This window comes from Bufo bufo, chromosome 5 (assembly GCF_905171765.1).
Source record: "Bufo bufo chromosome 5, aBufBuf1.1, whole genome shotgun sequence".
Lineage (NCBI taxonomy): Eukaryota > Metazoa > Chordata > Amphibia > Anura > Bufonidae > Bufo > Bufo bufo.
This window is the reverse complement of record NC_053393.1, coordinates 201,969,884-201,990,395: the sequence shown is the minus strand read 5'-3', so window position 1 is coordinate 201,990,395 and position 20,512 is coordinate 201,969,884. Positions and strand designations below refer to the sequence as shown.

General features: G+C 44.6%; 1 protein-coding gene across 2 annotated transcripts in view; it reads right to left on the bottom strand.

Annotated features, from left to right (window-relative positions):
• Positions 1-605: 605 nt before the first annotated feature.
• The window catches only part of LOC121001130 (collagen alpha-6(VI) chain-like), a 353,819-nt gene continuing 333,912 nt past the window's right edge, over positions 606-20,512 (bottom strand). For both annotated transcript variants that reach the window (XM_040432059.1, XM_040432060.1), the window contains 4 exons: positions 18,819-18,897; positions 11,893-12,018; positions 816-898; positions 606-709 (listed from right to left, as the gene is read on the bottom strand). In XM_040432059.1, coding sequence (XP_040287993.1) covers positions 11,928-12,018; positions 18,819-18,897 — 170 coding nt within the window. In that variant the 3' untranslated portion in view covers positions 606-709; positions 816-898; positions 11,893-11,927. The remainder of the gene's footprint in view (positions 710-815; positions 899-11,892; positions 12,019-18,818; positions 18,898-20,512) is intronic.

Here is a 20,512-nt window from a genome sequence, read left to right as displayed (position 1 = left end):
GATGTACATGAGGTAATCAACTACATGACCATATTTGTTAAAAACCATAGTAATCCCAGAAAACCCCTTTAAAGATGTACTCCAGTTATATCAAGTCATCACCTCTTCACCGGATAAGTGATAAAAGCCAGATTGGTGTGGGTCTGACCGCTGATACCTCTACCAGTCACCAAAATGAGGCCCCAAGTCCTCACATTCAATGGAGAAGCAGATAAACATGTGCACTGCTGCTCCATTCCAAGTCTGTGGAACTAACAAAGATAGCCAAGGCTAGTTTCACATTTACGGCATGAATTCTCTGGATCCAGCACTGCCAGATACAAACGGGGAATGCCTGTTGGGCCCCATTAAGTATAATGCGGTCCAGTGGAGATACGGCCACATTCCAGCAAAAATGTGAAGAATCAGCTGGACACAAACAGCTGCACGCTCAGATTGTGTGCAACCGATTCCCAGCATTGTCTGCCAGATCAGGCGGCTGGATCTACGTGCCGGAGATATGAAACTAGCCTAAAGTCCTGCACACTCGTTTCAAAGACTATGGTACTGACAGATTTAGCACTCAAACAAAGATCTTATAAAGAAGAATCTAAGAAAGGATTCCCTGAAGTGAACATCATTTTTTTATTGCGTTGTAGATTATGGGGTGCTGCACGTATAGTCATTGTATATTTTGTGCTTTATCTGCCACAGAACACGTTTGAATTCAGTAATATTTCCCATCATACCCTAGATTTACAGATTGTATTAGTGCACATTAAAATAACTGTCCATTAATGATCAAATGGATTAAGAGAAACAGCTGCCAACATTCATAGATTGGATGAGGACTGTAAGAGCATTGTAGAATCAGACAGTAGATCAGGTTTTCAGGTAACTCAGCCCGTCCCTCTGTTACCTGTAAACAGAATAAAGAAGGTGATGAATAATCATGATTTGGACTGAGAATGTTGTATTGCTCTACACTTATTCTCCATATATGCATGTGAAAGCCACTGGGCATGTGGTTATTGGCTCTGACACCGCATGTGGATGGGAAGGGAGATAGCATGATAAGTAGTGCACAGCAGTCATCTAACAAATAGTATTGGAAAGGGTGGAAGATTGAAGCAAGTAAAGATGAATCCAGCACCGGAGTATCTTTGAGTTGTTCATTTTTATTTATTGTTAGTGATAAAATATTCGCAGCATCAATAACGGCCTCTTGTTTCAACCAAAATCTAGGCGTTCTGAACTTGGTAGTTCTTACTCATGACTTACAAGGAATGCCCAGACAACTAGATTTATAAAGAATGGTTAGTACCTCCCATTCAAATGGGGGGAGGAAAAGGAAAATCAGGTGTGAAATTTTAATTAGGCTGTTCTGGTCGTTGCTTGCATAGCTAGCCTTATTACATACAAAAGTCCAAAGACAGAAATGAAACAAAAACATTATAGTGCTCATAAAAGTTTGAAAAAAGACTGTGGGTATAAATCTGTGGAACGGCTGATGCCCGAACCTCATTGTGTACCAAGCCTGGAAACACAAGATAATAAAATGAACACAACCGTCCCGCAGAAAACGCACAGTCTGAATATCCATAAAAACTTAGCAAGAGCTGAGTTGACCCAATTCAGTCTATATATAAAACCAAAAAATGATACATGGCATATATGGAATGATATATAGAAAATAGGACACAATGAGGTTCGGCGTTCCACAGATTTATACCCACGGTCTTTTTTCTAACTTTTATGAGCACTATAATGTTTTTGTTTCATTTCTGTCTTTGGACTTTTGTATGTAATAAGGCTAGCTATGCAAGCAACGCCCAGAACAGCCTTATTAAAATTTCACACCTGATTTTCCTTTTCCTCCCCCATTTGAATGGGAGGTACTAACCATTCTTTCTGAATCTAGTTGTCTGGGCATTCCTTGTAAGTCATGAGTAAGAACTACCAAGTTCGAAACGCGTAGATTTTGGTTGAAACAAGAGGACGTTATTGATGCTGCGAATATTTTATCACTGACAATAAAGAAACAAACAACTCAAAGATACTCCGGTGCTGGATTTATCTTTGCTTGTTTCAAAATTCGAGGTCTTACCTATGGTTTCCGTGCACGAGGGGATAACAATCAAGGATAGAAATAGCAGGTGAGCTGGACTTTTCCATTACAGTTTGCAAATGGTGGAAGATGTCAGAGGAATAAACATTGCATTTTATTAAGTTATGCAGGCAATGGACGCCTTTGGGGCAATTTTTTATGATTTCATTTTACTAATTTTGGGCTAAAAATCATCTTTTCAATCTAGGGCTGCAGCTAACGATTGTTTGAATAATCGATTAGTTGTCGATAACTTTATCGATTAATCGGGAAAAAACACCAAAATGACAAAAAAAGGGGTTTATATGATTTTACTTGAAAAATTATGTTCAAAGGCCATATTAAAACAAATTTAGGAGTTACATAATTATTAAAATTTTGCATTACAATGTAAAAAAGACAAGTTATGGGGGATCTGTGGATGACACTATTATGGGGGATCTGTGGATGGCACTATTATGGGGGTGATCTGTAAATGGCACTGTTATGGGGGATCTGTGGATGACACACTGTTATGGGGGATCTGTGGATGACACACTTATGGGGGATCTGTGGATGACACTGTTATGGGGGATCTGTGGATGGCACTGTTATAGAGGGTATCTGTGGATGGCACTGTTATGGGGGGATCTGTGGATGGCACTGTTATGGAGGGGATCTGTAGATGGCACTGTTATGGGGGATCTGTGGATGACACACTGTTATGGGGGATCTGTGGATGGCACTGTTATGGGGGGATCTGTGGATGGCACTGTTATGGAGGGGATCTGTGGATGGCACTGTTATGGGGGGATCTCTTGATGGCACTGTTATGGAGGGGATCTGTGGATGGCACTGTTATGGGAGGGGGATCTGTGGGTGGCACTATTATGGGGAGGGGGATCTGTGGATGGTACTGTTATGGAGTGGATCTGTGGATGGCACTGTTATGGGGAGGGGGATCTGTGCACTGCTATGGGAGGGGGATCTGTGGATAGCACTGTTATGGAATGGATCTGTGGATGGCACTGTTATGGGCAGGGGGATCTGTGCACTGCTATGGGGAGGGAGATCTGTGGATGGCACTGTTATGGGGAGGGGGATCTGGGGATGGCACTGTTATGGGGAGGGGGATCAGTGGATGACACTGCTATGGGGGGATCTATGGATGACACTATATAGCATTGTATGCTATATGTGTCATCCACAGATCTCCCCCATAACAGTGCCATCCACAGATCCCCTCCCCATAACAGTATCATCCACAGATCCCCCTCCCCATAACAGTACCATCCACAGATCCCCCTCCTCATAGCAGTGCCATCCACAGACCCCCTCCCCATAGCAGTGCACAGATCCCCCTCCCCATAACAGTGCCATCCACAGATCCCCTCCATAACAGTGCCATCCACAGATCCCCTCCATAACAGTGCCATTCACAGATCCCCCTCCCCATAGCAGTGCACAGATCCCCCTCCCCATAACAGTGCCATCCACCGATCCCCTCCATAACAGTGCCATCCACAGATCTCCCAATACACCGGCTACATCAGTATTCAGACTATTCCTTAACTGGCAGTAACTTTTACTTGAACTTTAAATCAGCTCTATGATCTTTATTACCTTACAAATACAATGAAGCTCCAGTAGCAGGCAGAGCAGGTGGCGTAACGTCACTCACTCACGTGACACGCCTGCTCCGCCCACTTTATGAATGAAGCAGGCGGAGCAGGCGCGTCACGTGAGTAAGTGACGTAACGCCGCCGCCCGCTCTGCCTGTTACCGAAGCTTCATTGTAAGTTAGTAAAGATGCGCTGATTTAAAGTTGAAGTAAAAGTTACTGCTGGTTAAGGACCCTGACCGCCCGCTTCCGCCCCGCATAGCAACGAATCGGCCGATTATTCGATAACGGGATTCGTTGACAACTAATCCCGTTATCGAATATTATCGATAACTTTGATTAATCATTGCAGCCCTATTTCAATCAGTCTTCATTCAAAATCTTCAGCACTTTTTGTGATACATGCGGTTAAAAATTAATTTGTTTGCACACTGTCCCTCCTGAGTTCCATTAGCTGAAGGCCCATGAAAAGCCTTCTCTAATCTCCCTACCTCATAAACGTTCATTTAAAGGGCATCCGTCAGCAGATCTTTATTCATGAATTTGACCTGTAGCATTTGCACTTGGCAGCTGAAGGCATCTGTGTTGGTCCCATGTTCATATGTGCCCACATTGCAGAGAAAAATGATGTTTCAATATATGCAAATGAGCCTCTAGGAACAGGGGCATTGCTGTTACAAACAGAGGCTGTACTGTGCCACTGCCGCAGTCTATCTACTTTGATTTACAGGACCAGGTGTGATGAGGTGTTTTGTGTTTTTTAATATCTGGCCCTGCCAATCAAAGTGCAGAGGGCACGGTAGTTGCAGAGATCTGATCCACTAGGCATGACGGCAATGCCCCCCTTGCATATAGAGATTCATTTGGATGTCTTAAAACATCATTTTTATCTTTAATTCCGGCACATATGAACACGGGACCGACACAGATGTCTTCAGCTGCCAAGTGCACATGTCTCAGGTCAGCCAGTTTTCTTGGTAGAAATAAACTGATAGATACCTTTTAAACCATAGTCTTATCTGTTTAGTTATAATGAGTGTTTATGAGGTCAGAAGATCAGAGAAAAGGCTTAACACGAGCTATCAGCTGACAGAACTCAGGAGGGACAGTGTACAAAAAGACTGCTTTTATATTTTTAACTGCATGGTTCACAAAAACTGTCAAAGGTTTTTAATAAAGCCCAACTGAAATTTTTTTTTTTTTACCCCAAAATAAATTAAATGCAATCATTAAAAAAATAGATTTCCATAGCCAGTTGAAGAGGGGGGCTACTTCGCAGCCAGTTGATGTAGGGGAGAGCTACTTTAACATTTCATATGTCGGCCTAGGTAGCACCTACAGATGTGACGCTAAGCATTTAAACAAGGCCAAGTTCACAATGCTAGGTAATATAAATGGAGACATACAACTATTAGAAATTCGTTTGGGAATGAAAACTGTAGGTATATACAGCTTTCACTGGGACTCATTTCTAAGTGCTGTAACTTGCAATGTATTAGAGCTAGGGCCATGATCTTGGTCTTGTTTAAAAGATTAGATTATCAGCTTTAAAATTGTAGTCCAATGACATCCTAAGAACTAGCCCTCAGTCACACAGCCCCCAAACAGTGATTGTTCAAACAGTATTGTCATTTTCTTCATGCAGGAACACTGTTCGGGATGATTAGTGGGGGATTAAAGGGATTTTCCGAGTTACATAAAAACTTGTGCAGCTCTGTACCCATGTGATAAAATAAGAGATACAGTGCCTTGCAAAAGTATTCACCCCCATTGACTTTTTTTCATATTTTGGTACATTACAGCCTTAAGTTCAATGTTTTGTTAATCTAAATTTTATGTGATCAATCAGAACACAATAGTCTTTGATGGTGAAGTGAAATGAGAAAAATATATAAATAAAACTATTGTTTAGAAATAGAAAACAGAAAAATGGCATGTGCGTATGTATTCACCCCCTTTGTTAGGAAGCCCATAAAAAGCTCTGGTGCAACCAGGGCTTTTTTTCTCAGAGAAAAGGTGGTGGAACTCACCCCCCCTCCCCTGGCCACGCCCCTACCCAACCCTAGGACCGCCCCTACCCGCCCCTAAGACCGCCTCCTACCCACCACTAGGACCGCCCCCTCTACCCAACCCTAGGATCGCAAGTAAAATTTGGGGGGGGGGGGGTATAAAAGTCCAGCCCAGCAAAGAAACCCCCCAGATGGGGATGGCACTGTTAATGGGGGGATCTGAGGATGGCACTGTTATGGGGTGGAGGATCTGGGGATGGCATCCACAGATCCCCCATCCTATAACAGTGCCATCCACAGACCCCCCCATCCTATAACAGTGCCATCCACAGACCCCCCCACCCCATAACAGTGCCATCCACAGACCCCCCCCCCCATCCTATAACAGTGCCATCCACAGACCCCCCCATCCTATAACAGTGCCATCCACAGACCCCCCCACCCCATAACAGTGCCATCCACAGACCCCCGCCACCCCATAACAGTGCCATCCATAGACCCCCCCACCCCATAACAGTGCCATCCACAGACCCCCCACCCCATAACAGTGCCATCCACAGACCCCCCTTAACAGTGCCATCCACAAACCCCCCACCCCATAACAGTGCCATCCACAGACCCCCCCCACCCCATAACAGTGCCATCCACAGACCCCCCTTAACAGTGCCATCCACAGACCCCCCACCCCATAACAGTGCCATCCACAGACCCCCCCACCCCATAACAGTGCCATCCACAGACCCCCCCACCCCATAACAGTGTCATCCACAGACCCCCCATTGCCGCTCCAGTACAGTTATAAAATGTGTAATTAAATTAATAATGATTCCTGCTGCCCCTCAGTAGTATAACTTTCAATATATTGTACTCACAGCCGGCTACTGTTATCGTAATGCAGGCGGCCGGGCAGACGAGCGGCAGCGTCACTGACTGACGTCACGTGCGTGCGCCGCCTACTTTATGAATGAAGCAGGCGGCCCAGGCAGGTGACGTCAGTCAGTGACGCTGCCGCTCGTCTGCCCGGCCGCCTGCATTACGATAACAGTAGCCGGCTGTGAGTACAATATATTGAAAGTTATCTTACTGAGGGGCAGCAGGAATCATTATTCATTTAATTACACATGTTATAAGTCTCTACTGGAGCTGGGGGCTGGAGCACAGTGAACGCACCGGCCCCCAGCTCCTCCTCCCAGTCCCTCCCCGCTGATACATAAAAGCCCTAGGTGCAACCAATTACCTTTAGAAGTCACATAATTAGTGAAATAATGTCCACCTGTGTGGAATCTAAGTGTCACATGATCTGGCATTACATATACAGATCTTTTTTGAAAGGCCCCAGAGGCTGCAACACCTAAGCAAGAGGCATCACTAACCAAACACTGCCATGAAGACCAAGGAACTCTCCAAACAAGTAAGGGACAATTTTGTTGAGAAGTACAAGTCAGTGTTGGGTTATAAAAAAATATCCAAATCTTTGATGATCCCCAGAAGCACCATCAAATCTATCATAACCAAATGGAAAGAACATGGCACAACAGCAAACCTGCCAAGAGTTGGCCACCCACCAAAACTCACGGACCGGGCAAGGAGGGCATTAATCAGAGGGGCAGCACAGAGACCTAAGGTAACCCTGGGGGAGCTGCAGAGAGCTGGAGTATCTGTACATAGGAGGACAATAATAGAGTTGGGCTTTATGGCAAAGTGGCAAGAAGAAAGCAATTATTTTCAGCTAAAAACAAAAAGGCACGTTGTGAGCATGGGCGTCCGCAGAAATTTTTCCGGGGGGCATAATTTTATTGACATTGAAACGGGCACATGTATGAAGCCTAACTGCAGATATAAGATTGTGGAACGGAACCCCGTTTGTGTACGGGGACTAAACTTTAAAATAGGAAGCCACCACAAAAGGGAAGACCAATTCTTCTTATTTCACTTGAATGTCTATTAATTTGATATTATTTTTGCACCCCTTTGTTATAGTCTCAGCATTCAGCAATATGTTAATTTGCATTTTGTCGCCAACAAATGAAATGTTGTGTTCTGTACCTGAACGCTTCCAGGCTTTTGTCATATGTAACTTACAAGCAGATGGTCTGCAGAATACCAGGCCTACCACCAGTATTATCCCTTCATATACCGCCTGCCTGCCTGGTCACCCTGACCAGGCGGGCAGGCGGTATATGATTGAAGGGGCAATACTGCCTGGTATATGGACAGCAGAGATGGCATCCTCTGGGCAGTACTGTCTATGGTCATCCTTCACCAGCACCCTGACTGCCACCTGCAGTGCAGCAGCTGCAGAGCAGAGGCAGAACTCAGTTCACAGATTTCCAGGGCCCATGGTTGTGAGTTTGCGAAAAGGCACGTGGGAGACTCCCAAAATGTATAGAGGAAGGTGCTCTGGTCTGATGAGACTAAAATTTTACTTTTCGGCCATCAAAGAAAACACTATGTCTGGCGCAAACCCAACACATCACATCACCCAAAGAACACCATCCCCACAGTGAAACATGGAGGTGGCAGCATCATGATGTGGGGATGTTTTTCAGCAGCCGGAACTGAGAAACTGTTCAGACATGAGGGAAAGATGGATGGTGCTAAATACAGGGATATTCTTGAGCAAAACCTGTACCACTCTGTGCGTGATTTGAGGCTAGGACGGAGGTTCACCTTCCAGCAGGACAATGACCCAAAACACACTCCTAAAGCAGCACTTGAGTGGTTTAAGGGGAAACATGTAAATGTATTGGAATGGCCTAGTAAAAGCCCAGATCTCAATCCAATAGAAAATCTGTGGTCAGACTTAAAGATTGCTGTTCACCAGTGCAAACCATCCAACTTAGGCTGCGTTCACACGGGCGAGATTTCCGCGCGGGTGCAATGCGGTAGGTGAACGCATTGCACCCGCACTGAATCTGGACCCATTCATTTCAATGGGGCTGTTCAGATGAGCGATGATTTTCACGCATCACTTATGCGTTGCGTGAAAATCGCAGCATGCTCTATATTCTGCGTTTTTCACGCAACGCAGGCCCCATAGAAGTGAATGGGGTTGCGTGAAAATCGCATGCATCCGCAAGCAAGTGCGGATGCGGTGCGATTTTCACGCACGGTTGCTAGGTGACAGTCTATACACTGTATTATTTTCCCTTATAACATGGTTATAAGGGAAAATAATAGCATTCTGAATACAGAATGCTTAGTAGGTGATCAATTGAGGGTTAAAAAATAAAAAAAATTAACTCACCTTGTCCTCTTGTTCGCGTAGTTCTCCCGGTCTTTAGTTCTTTAAAAAGATGAACTATGGGCTAAAGGACCTTTGGTGACGTCAGATCACATGCTCCAATCACAGGGTCCATCACCGCGGTGATGGACCCTGTGATTGGAGCATGTGATCTGACGTCACCAAAGGTCCTTTAGCCCATAGTTCATCTTTTGAGAAGTAAAGAAGAGACCGGGACTTACGCGAACAAACGGAGAAGGTGAGTTAATTTTTTTTATTTTTTTTAACCCTCAACTGATCACTTACTATGCATTCTGTTTTCAGAATGCTATTATTTTCCCTTATAACCATGTTATAAGGGAAAATAATAACATCTACACAACACCGAACCCAAACCTGAACTTCTGTGAAGAAGTTCGGGTCTGGGTACCACAGTCGGATTTTTATCACGCGCGTGCAAAACACATTGCACACGCACGATAAAAACTGAACATCGGAACGCAATCGCAGTCAAAACTGACTGCAATTGCATTCCTACTCGCGCGGTTTTGCCGCAACACACCGGGACGCATCCGGACCTAATCCGGACACGCTCGTGTGAACCCAGCCTTAAAGGAGCTGGAGCAGTCTTGCAAGGAGTAATGGGCAAAAATCCCAGTGGTAAGATGTGGCAACTGCTCATAGAGAATTATCCAAAGTGACTTGGAGCTGAGATTGCCGCAAAAGGTGGCTCTACAAAGTATTGACTTTAGGAGGGTGAATAGTTATGCACATTGCCTTTTTCTGTTATTTTGTCCTATTTGTTGTTTGCTTCACAATAAAAAATAAAATAAAAAACCATTCAAAGTTGTGGGCATGTTCTGTAAATTAAATGATGCAAATCCTCAAACAATCCATGTTAATTCCAGGTTGTGAGGCACCAAAATACGAAAAAAGTCAAGGGGGTGAATACTTTTGCAAGGCACTGTACTCATCCTTTTTCTCACCTACCACTTGGTTTGTCTTCCCCACTGCTGTTTGTTTTCCTGGTGCAGCTGCAACATTTCGTACACACAGGTCACTGCTGCATGATGACCAGTGTGCACACAACATCGCCACTGCAGCCAGGAGTGACATTAACAGTGGGAGGACAGAGCACAGTTCTGAAAGTCTCAGGGGAAGAGAGGTCTAAGCACTGCTTCTGTTATTTTAGCACATTTACAGGAGCTGTATGAGTTTGATTTAACTTGGACAACTCCTATAATGCATATAGTTTATACACTTGCCAGTTTCATTATAACACAAAATGCAGTAAGCTCTTGTGCTTTCTCTAGTGGTAGGTGTAGGAAGCCCGAACACTTGTCTAAACAATAGTGTGGTGTTTATATCAGAAATATAGAGCTCTGACTACTACAAAACGTATTAAAGGGATTCTCCTGTCCTGACGCTACAGTTGTTAATCACAACAGTGGAGAGAGTCTGTGAAGTTACAGCATTCAAAGTTCATTTTTAAGGCACTCCATTTATTAAAGGGGTTGTCAGGGTTCAAAGCTGAACCTGGACATATCCCCATTTTCACCCAGGCAGCCTCCCATTTCATGCTCCGATGCTCTCCATTGCACTGCGATGAATCGCACAGGACAAAGGCTTTTTTGTGGAGATCGGTGACGTACCAGGCTCTCCATGGGTAAAGCTAGGTGGAGGCTTCTGCCTAGCAGTGAGCTCGGTGATGTCACCGGCAATAATGTGCGGGCTTTTCAGCCAACTCTGCCAGACCACACTTGCGACTTTTGAAACAATTTTGTGACTTTTGAAGCATATTTGCGACATTTCCACTGGCAAATTGCGACTTTTTGTTTTTATACTTACCTATCACTTGTTCCCACAACGAGTTGGTTTTTCTTTTTATGAATGCGACTTATGCTATAAATGCAACTTTTTACACAAAACACCACCACATAAGCTGACTTAATTGTCCGCAACAATTTGAGCCATTTCTGCCGAGAAGAGGATGATAAATGAGGCTTATATGAGGCTCATTTCTGGTGTGATGCATTCTTTATGTTGAAAATTCTGGAGCAAATAGTTGATATATTTGGCGCAAATCAAACGCCATTCTTTTTGTCATATTTTACACCATAATTGTGGCGCAACATGCTTAGTAAATGCACCAAATTGAGTATTGTGTACAGTTCTGGGCTCCTGTGAACAAGGCAGAGCTGGAGAACGTTCAGAGGAGGGCAACTAAAGTAATAACTGGAATAAGTGGACTACAATACCCAGAAAGATTGTCAAAATTAGGGTTATTTACTTTAGAAAAAAAGACGACTGAGGGGAGATCTAATAACTATGTATAATTATATCAGGGGTCAGTAGAGAGATCTATCCCATCATCTATTTATCCCCAGGACTGTGACTGTGACGAGGGGACATCCTCTGCGTCTGGAGGAAAGAAGGTTTGTACACAAACATAGAAGAGGATTCTTTACGGTAAGAGCAGTGAGACTATGGAACTCTCTGCCTGAGGAGGTGGTGATGGTGAGTTCACTGAAAGAGTTCAAGAGGGGCCTGGATGTATTTCTGGAGTGTAATAATATTACAGGCTATAGCTACTAGAGAGGGGTCGTTGATCCAGGGAGTTATTCTGATTGCCTGATTGGAGTCGGGAAGCAATGTTTTCCCCCTTAAAGTGAGGAAAATTGGCTTCTACCTAAAATATATTTTTTGGTCTTCCTCTGGATCAACTTGTAGGATCACAGGCTGAACTGGATGGACAGATGTCTGTTTTCAGCCTTACAAACTATGTTACTATGGTAAAACTGCTGGCAGACTCCCTGTAAGAAATGAATCGGCACTGAAGTTTGGACCTACAACCACACAGTGCTAAAAGGTAACAATTTACTTTAAGGTTAATATACACTGAGAATTTCTGAGGAATGTACTACACCTTAATACCTTTTATACTGCATGGTGTATACGTTTAAACTGTTCTTACCGGCAAAAGTAGAATCTGTTGTCAGTTGGACTTTCTTAGATGTAAGCAGGTAGCTTTCCAGAAATGCTGTCACTTGTATTTTTGGGCCTCCCACTAGACTTGTTGGTGGGGGCTAACTGTTTCATGCTGTGAGTTACCCATGTAATAAAAGCACAAATAGAAACTCAGGAAAACATTTATTAATGTAGTTAATTAATATAGTCGAACATTTAGAGAGTGTAAATGTATAGGGATTTATTAAAGCTGTGCACCAGTTCTTGCTTAAAGGGGTATTCCCATAACATACAGTGGTGGCATATTGTCTGATAGGTGCGGGTGACACCTCTGGGACCTGCACCTACATGGAGAACGGAGCGGGGAGAGAGTGGTGGCTGTCCACCACCAAGCGCTGCTCCCCGTTGCTCCCATACAAGTAAATAAAAGCGCACCAAGCACGCGCGGCCGCTGCTCCCATTCATTTCTATGGGGCAGACGGAAATAGCCAAGCCAGCGCTTGGCGATTTTTGGCGGCCCCATTGAAATAAATGGAAGGCAGCTGCGCATGCGCCCTCCATTTATTTCCCTGCTCCGTTCTCATTGTAGGTGTGGGTCCCAGAGGTGTCAGGTAATGGGGACATATCCTAGCAATATGCCCCCATTGTATGTGATGGGAAAACCCCTTTAAGTGACATTTTGCTCACAAATGTGTGACATTTGGGGATTTTACATTGCTCCTTGCACTTTAGAAAGTGAGTGGAGCTGAGTGAAAGGGACAAGGTCTCTTAAACCTGATGCATTTATCATATTTTGCACCAGAAAACTGGTATAAATTATAGGTGAAATCTATCCCATCTCATAGCTGTAGTAGACTTCAGTTTGTACTGCATGGACAGCCCAAGATGTGACAAATTTATTCCATGAAAAATTAATCTTCCTTTGGTCTCTGAATGATCCACATGAGCAATCTTTGTATACTAGTGGCAGGGAGTAACACAGGAATAATTATGAGATGTAGTCAGCAGTTGTATATGGCCAGAGAAATCCGCTATAGTGAGCTTAGATGTGCTAGCTCAAGCTCAGTAACCCTTTTTTCTGTCCTTTCTGTCTTAGCTTGTGTGGATGTATCACAAGCAGCGGTGCACCACCAATGAGGGGGGCAGCGGAAGGGCCATGGACAATGAGCGCTTTCATTGTTGCAAAGGGGTTAGGTTAAGAAATTGGCATGGGGGGGGTGCCGTTTTAGTTTTCGCCTCAGACAGCAGAAAGGCTAGGTGCACCCCTAACCACAGGGCTCACAGCCAAGGCTTTAACACTTATCTGGGCTGTTTGACTGAGTAACCAAAGCAAACACACATTATCTATCTGTTCAATCTATCTGTTCATTATTTAGAGATGAGAAAACTTCTTGAACTTTGTTTTGTGTTTGAATCTGTCAATAAAATTCACTTCAGGCCTGAATAAAAAGTGCTCCAATTTGCCTGAAAATTGGCATATGACACTCTGAGGTCTACTAGGACACCTACAAAAGTGTTAACAAAAAACAGTTACTTGTTCTGCATAAGCATCCAAAAATGACGCCTTAATGGAGACAGACGTCTGCCCGTATTTATATACACACACTGTCAGAAGAAATAGTGGCTTGTTCTGCACAAGCATCCAGAAGTGATGCCAAAATGGAAGCAGAATGACTGCCTTTACATGTCCCTACAAATGGTAATGTTGGAAGAAACACTGGCTTAAAAAATTCTCCCTTTTTGGGGGAGCCTCAGCAGTACAGTGTGGATGTGAAAAGGTTAGTGCCCAAGGTGTGTATTGGTAATAGAGGCAGCAGTAGCAGCGCAACATGGAGTGAGAAAGGCATTATATGTGTGTACAGCTGTTTAGGGGTAGTAGTACTGATTAGGGTTATTTACTTTAGAAAAAAAGACGACTGAGGGGAGATCTAATAACTATGTATAATTATATCAGGGGTCAGTAGAGAGATCTATCCCATCATCTATTTATCCCCAGGACTGTGACTGTGACGAGGGGACATCCTCTGCGTCTGGAGGAAAGAAGGTTTGTACACAAACATAGAAGAGGATTCTTTACGGTAAGAGCAGTGAGACTATGGAACTCTCTGCCTGAGGAGGTGGTGATGGTGAGTTCACTGAAAGAGTTCAAGAGGGGCCTGGATGTATTTCTGGAGTGTAATAATATTACAGGCTATAGCTACTAGAGAGGGGTCGTTGATCCAGGGAGTTATTCTGATTGCCTGATTGGAGTCGGGAAGCAATGTTTTCCCCCTTAAAGTGAGGAAAATTGGCTTCTACCTAAAATATATTTTTACAAATGGTAATGTTGGAAGAAACACTGGCTTAAAAATTCTCCCTTTTTGGGGGAGCCTTAGCAGTACAGTGTGGATGTGAAAAGGTTAGTGCCCAAGGTGTGTATTGGTAATAGAGGCAGCAGTAGCAGCGCAACATGGAGTGAGAAAGGCATTATATGTGTGTACAGCTGTTTAGGGGTAGTAGTACTGATGGCTTGGAGCGGTAATGGTAGTGACAGTAGAAAGAGTAGCAGCTATGGCAGTGCTTGCAGCAGCAGACATACAGCACATAGTGGTAGGCATGCAGACAGTAGGAGTAGCATCATGGAGTCAGCAATAAATAGCCAGTATCAGCAATGGCAGATCTATTAATCAGCTTCAGTCGGAGGTGTGTGAAAATCCTTATGGATCCATGCCTCATTCATATAAAAAAATTGATGTATTGCACACTGGTGGAGGGCAAGTTTGACTTTTTGGGTGTAATCACGCCACCTGCCATGCCGAAAACTCTGGGATGACACTGGAGGCTGACCAAGACATTACAGCGAGGGCAAACTACACCAGTTCTGCCCACTCTAATCTAACTGCTCAAAAGTCTGAGGGGTCAGAGAACATGGTATGCACCTGAGAAAGGCCACAGTCCAGGTAGGACTGACCTGCTTGTTTAGGTGGTACATCTCAGTTAGTCAGTCTAGTGCGACACATGAAAAAACTGCTCCATCATGTTCATGAGACTGAACTAGGTGCTGCTGCTGTGGTTTCTGCTTCTTTTGGCAGAGATGGCAGAGGTGGGTGACACAGCGGAGGATGGAGAAGGGGCATCCTGCTCAGACATGTGGGCGGCACATGTCTGCTCACAGAAAGCTGAGTCAGGCTGCGTACAAAGTGTATCCTGGTAAAACAGCAATTTGTCCTCCCTTTCAGCAATAGTAAGGCTGGGTTCACTCGGGCGTTGCGGGAAAAGGTGCGGGTGCGTTACGGAAACACACGCGATTTTTCCACGCGAGTGCAAAACATTGTAATGCGTTTTGCACTCGCGTGAGAAAAATCGCGCATGTTTGGTACCCAAACCCGAACTTCTTCACAGAAGTTCAGGCTTGGGATCGGTGTTCTGTAGATTGAATTATTTTCCCTTATAACATGGTTATAAGGGAAAATAATAGCATTCTGAATACAGAATGCATAGTAAAATAGTGCTGGAGGGGTTAAAAAAAAATAATATATAATTTAACTCACCTTAATCCACTTGATCGCGAAGCCCGGCATCTCTTCTGTCTTCATCTTAGCTGTGCAGCAACAGGACCTGTGGTGACGTCACTTCGGTTATCACCTGATCCATCACATGATCTTTTACCATGGTGATGGATCATGTGATGGATCATGTGATGACCGGAGTGACGTCATCAAAGGTCCTATGCCTCACAGCACAGATAAAGACAGAAGATGGACTAAGGTGAGTTAAATTATTGTTATTTATTTTTTTAACCCCTCCAGCGCTATTTTACTATGCATTCTGTATTCAGAATGCTATTATTTTCCCTTATAACCATGTTATAAGGGAAAATAATAATGATCAGGTCTCCATCCCGATCCTCTCCTAGCAACCGTGCGTGAAAATCGCATCCCCAGTTGCTTGCGGATGCTTGCGATTTTCACGCAACCCCATTCACTTCTATGGGGCCTGCGTTGCGTGAAAAACGCAGAATATATGGCATGCTGCGATTTTCACGCAATGCACAAGTGATACGTGAAAATCACCGCTCATGTGAACAGCCCCATAGAAATGAATGGGTCGGTATTCAGTGCGGGTGCAATGCGTTCACCTCCCGCATTGCACCCGCGCGGAATACTCGCCCATGTGAACGCAGCCTAAAACATTCTCCCACTTTAATTTGATATTGAGGGTCTAAAAGCATGGCTATCCAGTAATCATCAGATTGCCTGCTAACGATACACCTGTCAATATGCAATTGAAGGATCAGGCAAAATGCTGTCCCTGATTGGCTCACAGGCTGTCAGCTCCTGAGCCAATCAGGGCAAGCCCTCTCACTCCTAGAGTCATGTGTTCCTCCATCTTCCTCTTCCCAGTTGTTTTCCCCGCCAATTTTCATGTGACCCCTGCCGATTTGATATTGATGACCTACTCTGCGGAAAGGTCATCAATAGAAAAAGCCTGGACAACCCCTTTAAGAATTGATTTGATCATCTCTAAAATCTAAGACCATTTTTAGATGATTGTAATATGCCCGAATTTTAATGTCTATTTATGGCCTTCAAGATATGAACCATTGGCAGATCCAGGGGGGAGGGGGCAACGGGGCAATTGCAGCCCCCCCCCCCCATCCCCGAGAATGTAGTGAGAGACAGGGGCGGACAGTGGACTGAACATTCCGGGCCCGGCGGCGGTGGCAGCTGCAGGGAGAGATGAGCGCTTCCATTGTGGAAGCTCTCATCTCCATATTCATCTGTATCGCCGTCCTCAGGACAGCGATACAGATGAATGGTGCGGAGGAGCAGGAGAGAGGCGTCTCCCTTGCCCGTTCCTCTGATAGGCTGCAGGCCTAGTGCCTGTAGCCTATCAGAGGCCGGTGCAGGCTGCGCGATGACGTCATCGCGCCGCCTGAGCCGTACAGAGCGGGACACAGGCCGGAAGAGGCCTGCATCGCATCGCAGTGTCATGGAGAAAGTGTTTATTGTTTTAATTATTTTTAGTACAGTATAGCAAGAAGGGGGGTGGGGCCCTATATACTGGCGCATTATGGGGGGAGCATTATGCAGAAGGGGGGAAGGAGCACTATGGGGGCATCTAATGGGGGCCCTATATACTGGCACATTATGGGGGGAGCACTATGGAGAGGAGAGGGAAGGAGCACTATGGGGGCATCTAATGGGGCTTTATATACTGACACATTATGGGGGGGCACTATGGAGAAGGAGGAAAAGAGCACTATGGGGGCATTATTTAGGGGCATTTAATACTGGCACCCATTTTGGTGCCACTATGGGGAAGGGGGTAGAGAAGCATTATGGGGGCATCTATGTGGGGAAGTCTATAGGGGCATTTTATACTGCCACATTATGAACGGCACTATGGGGATGTGGTAGGAGCACTATGGGGGCATCTTCTGGGGGCACTATATAGGATGGGGAGGAGCACTATGGGGGCACTATATAGGAGTATTTTATACTGGCACAAATTATAGGGGCACTATGGGCACCTTAGCTCAACTGGGGACACTAAGTGTTTATTGTGGTGGCACACAGTATGGGTCATTGGATCACATGAGGGCACTCTGGGGACATTGACTCTACTGGGGGCACTAAGAGGATTTTTTTTACTGCCACACAACGGAGCATTTTTTGTACTGGCGCACATAAGGGGGCTTTATTACAACTGGGGGACTATGGGAGCATTATTACTTCTGGGACACAATTACTGTTGGGGACACTGTAGGAGCACTATTACTACTAAGTGCACTCTGGCACAGAATTATTACTATTGTTGGGATTTTAGGGAGCACTATTACTGTGGGGGCGCCCTGGCACAGTATCAGCTTAGCACAGTTATTTTTGGGGGACATTATGGTTACACTATTAGTGTCAGGGGCACTATTTGCTGGGTGCAGTTATTTTTTAGGGCATTGTGTTCCAATAATTATTGAAGGGGGCTCTATCTGTGTGTAACTAGTATTTTCAGGGGGTTTATCTGTTTCTACAGTATAGTTTTGGGGGCACAGCGTCTCAGTATTGGGGGTGCATAATGGGATGTTGAGAAGGTGGGAGGAAAAATAGGAAACTAAGATGTCTGTCTGTCTGTCAAACTCTGCAGAGATGAGAGATGGCTGAAAGAAATCATCATGGTTGTCTGGTCTGAATGGAGAAGATGAAGAAAGAGAACATCTACATCAAAGGAGACGTCACTGGATGTAAGAGGCATGGGTGTGATATATGGGTGGGGCTGTGTGTGGGTGTGGCTTGAGGGTGGGCGGGGACACAGGGGCCCCATAATCTCCTATTGCCCGGGGAAGTACCCCTCCCGAGACCAAGCTCTGGATCTGCCACTGATATGAACCCCCAATGTTCTACAGAACAGAACTTAGAACTCCATAGAACCCTATGGTGATGTATGTGTGTTTTGACATTTAGCGTCAGACTTGATTACTTGAAGCATGAAACTTTGAAAAGTATTTTATTAGTGGAAAATGGCATCTTCTTCAACTTCCAGCATCCTGTAGTGCACCTTTCCCTGCCTGTAGAAAGGAGGGGGTGATGCAGCTTCAGCACCAGTGTGTTTATGAGACCTCATATTGTATAAGAGGATAGGATCTATTGGCGAGTAGAAAAGGTGGACCTATAAAAGGTTCTCCACTCAGCAGGCATGGAGAGACACTATATAGATTTGGCATTAAAATATTCCCCAATACTACAGTTTAGACAATTTGTTAGCAGCACTGTCCCTATAACTGTTATTGGGATTGTACTCATTCATCATTGGATTGTTATTTTACTTCTTGCATAATGATAAATATTGTGTATTTCATGATCAATCTTAGTGTATTGTGCCTGCCCTCACAGTCATCACAAGCATCCATAAATGTATAATAGTTTTTAAAATCGTAGTAAAGAAATGAATACTCACACCAATCTCTTTTTTCTGCTATTATTTAAACTGGAACATTTAGATTTCAGCTCTGGCGGTGGATATTTGTTTATGGATACTGTCAAAATACAAAAAATCATATTATATTTGTATACAATTACAGCAAAACTTAACTTTAAAGTAAAACAACATTCTAAGTGCTGCAGTTATATAAATATCATGCTTGCTCTGGGGTTGCTTTAGAAGTATGACCTCTGCATGCACTTCCCATCATGTGACCTCCACTAAGAAGGACATATTTATAAATAGAATTTACATGATATGATGTTACCACACAGAATAGTTAGTTTGCTACCATGGCAACTAGAGATGAGCGAAGTTCTCAAAAATTTGATTCGGCCGGTTCACCGAATTTTTTGAAAAAATTTGGTTTGATCTGAATATGTTTGTGGCAAATCGCATTAAAATACGGCTATTTCCTGGCTGCAGAGAGCCTGTATATTGGTGTAGAACACTGTGCCTTGCAGTAACATGCATAGGGAGTCTGCTGTGGTAGTGAAACAATACTGTGAGTCAGTATGACAAGCACACTTCACTGCACACTTCACTTATTAGGGCAGTCACAGGGCCAAAACTGACCAAATAACTCAAGTGTGAACTCAGCCCTATAGGTCAATGTTAGCGTCAAGAAGAAGCGCACTCCTTTTACACCGTCGGCAGCTGATTCCACATAGATGTCTACACAACCTGTTCTATTAAAAGCTTATACAAGTAGAACCCACCCGACAGAGTGGAAAGGGTGTCAGCAGTAAGTTTGTGTTGACGTCACTGATTATTTTGCCCCTCCTCTGATCCGTCAGAACAATAACCCCCAAAAACAGATCCTGTCTGTGGAACATCCGCCTTCACTCGGTCAGCTTTTGGTCAGTAATCCAACAGTATTGCTAAAGCCAAAAAAAACAGGAGTGGTTCCAAAACAGAGATGGCACTTAAATGGAATATTTGCATGTCTTATGTGTTTTGTACCTACTCCTGCTTTTGGGTACCAAATCATAAGCCAATTCTGATGCAAAATAGGGACCATGTCATGCAGGCCTTATAGCTGTTACATAGACAGGATCTGTTGTGCGTCTTATTTTTCCTTCCTTTTAACAGATCAGAAGAAGGGTCAAATAAATGAGGATGTCAGCCAGGCCGAAAGGCAAAATAGTATCCCAGTCATGAAGTGAGGAGGGTGGGAACATCATGAGAAGTCCACAGAGTGGCCCTATGACAGTGGTGAGGTGGAGGCAGCATGAGGAGACCAAAGAGTGGCCCAATGACAGAGTCTGGAGGTGGCAGCAGCATCAGGAGGAGGCCACAGAGTGGCACAATGACAGAGTGTGGAGGTGCCAGCTGCATCATCAGGAGGACACAGAGTGGCACAATGGCAGATTGTGGAGGTGGTGGCAGCAGCATCAGGAGGAGGCCACAGAGTGGCACAATGACAGCGTGGAGGTGGCAGCAGCAGCAGCAGCATGAGGAGACCACAGAGTGGCACAATGACAGTGTTGAGGTGGCAGCAGCAGCATCAGAAGGAGGCCAAAGGGTGGCACAATGACAGTGTGGAGTTGGTAGCAGCAGCATCAGGAGGCCACAGAGTGGCAAGGTGACATAAAGTTAAGGTAGCAGCAGCATCAGGAGACCACAGAGTGGCAAGGTGTCATATTGTGGAGGTGGCAGCAGCATCAGGA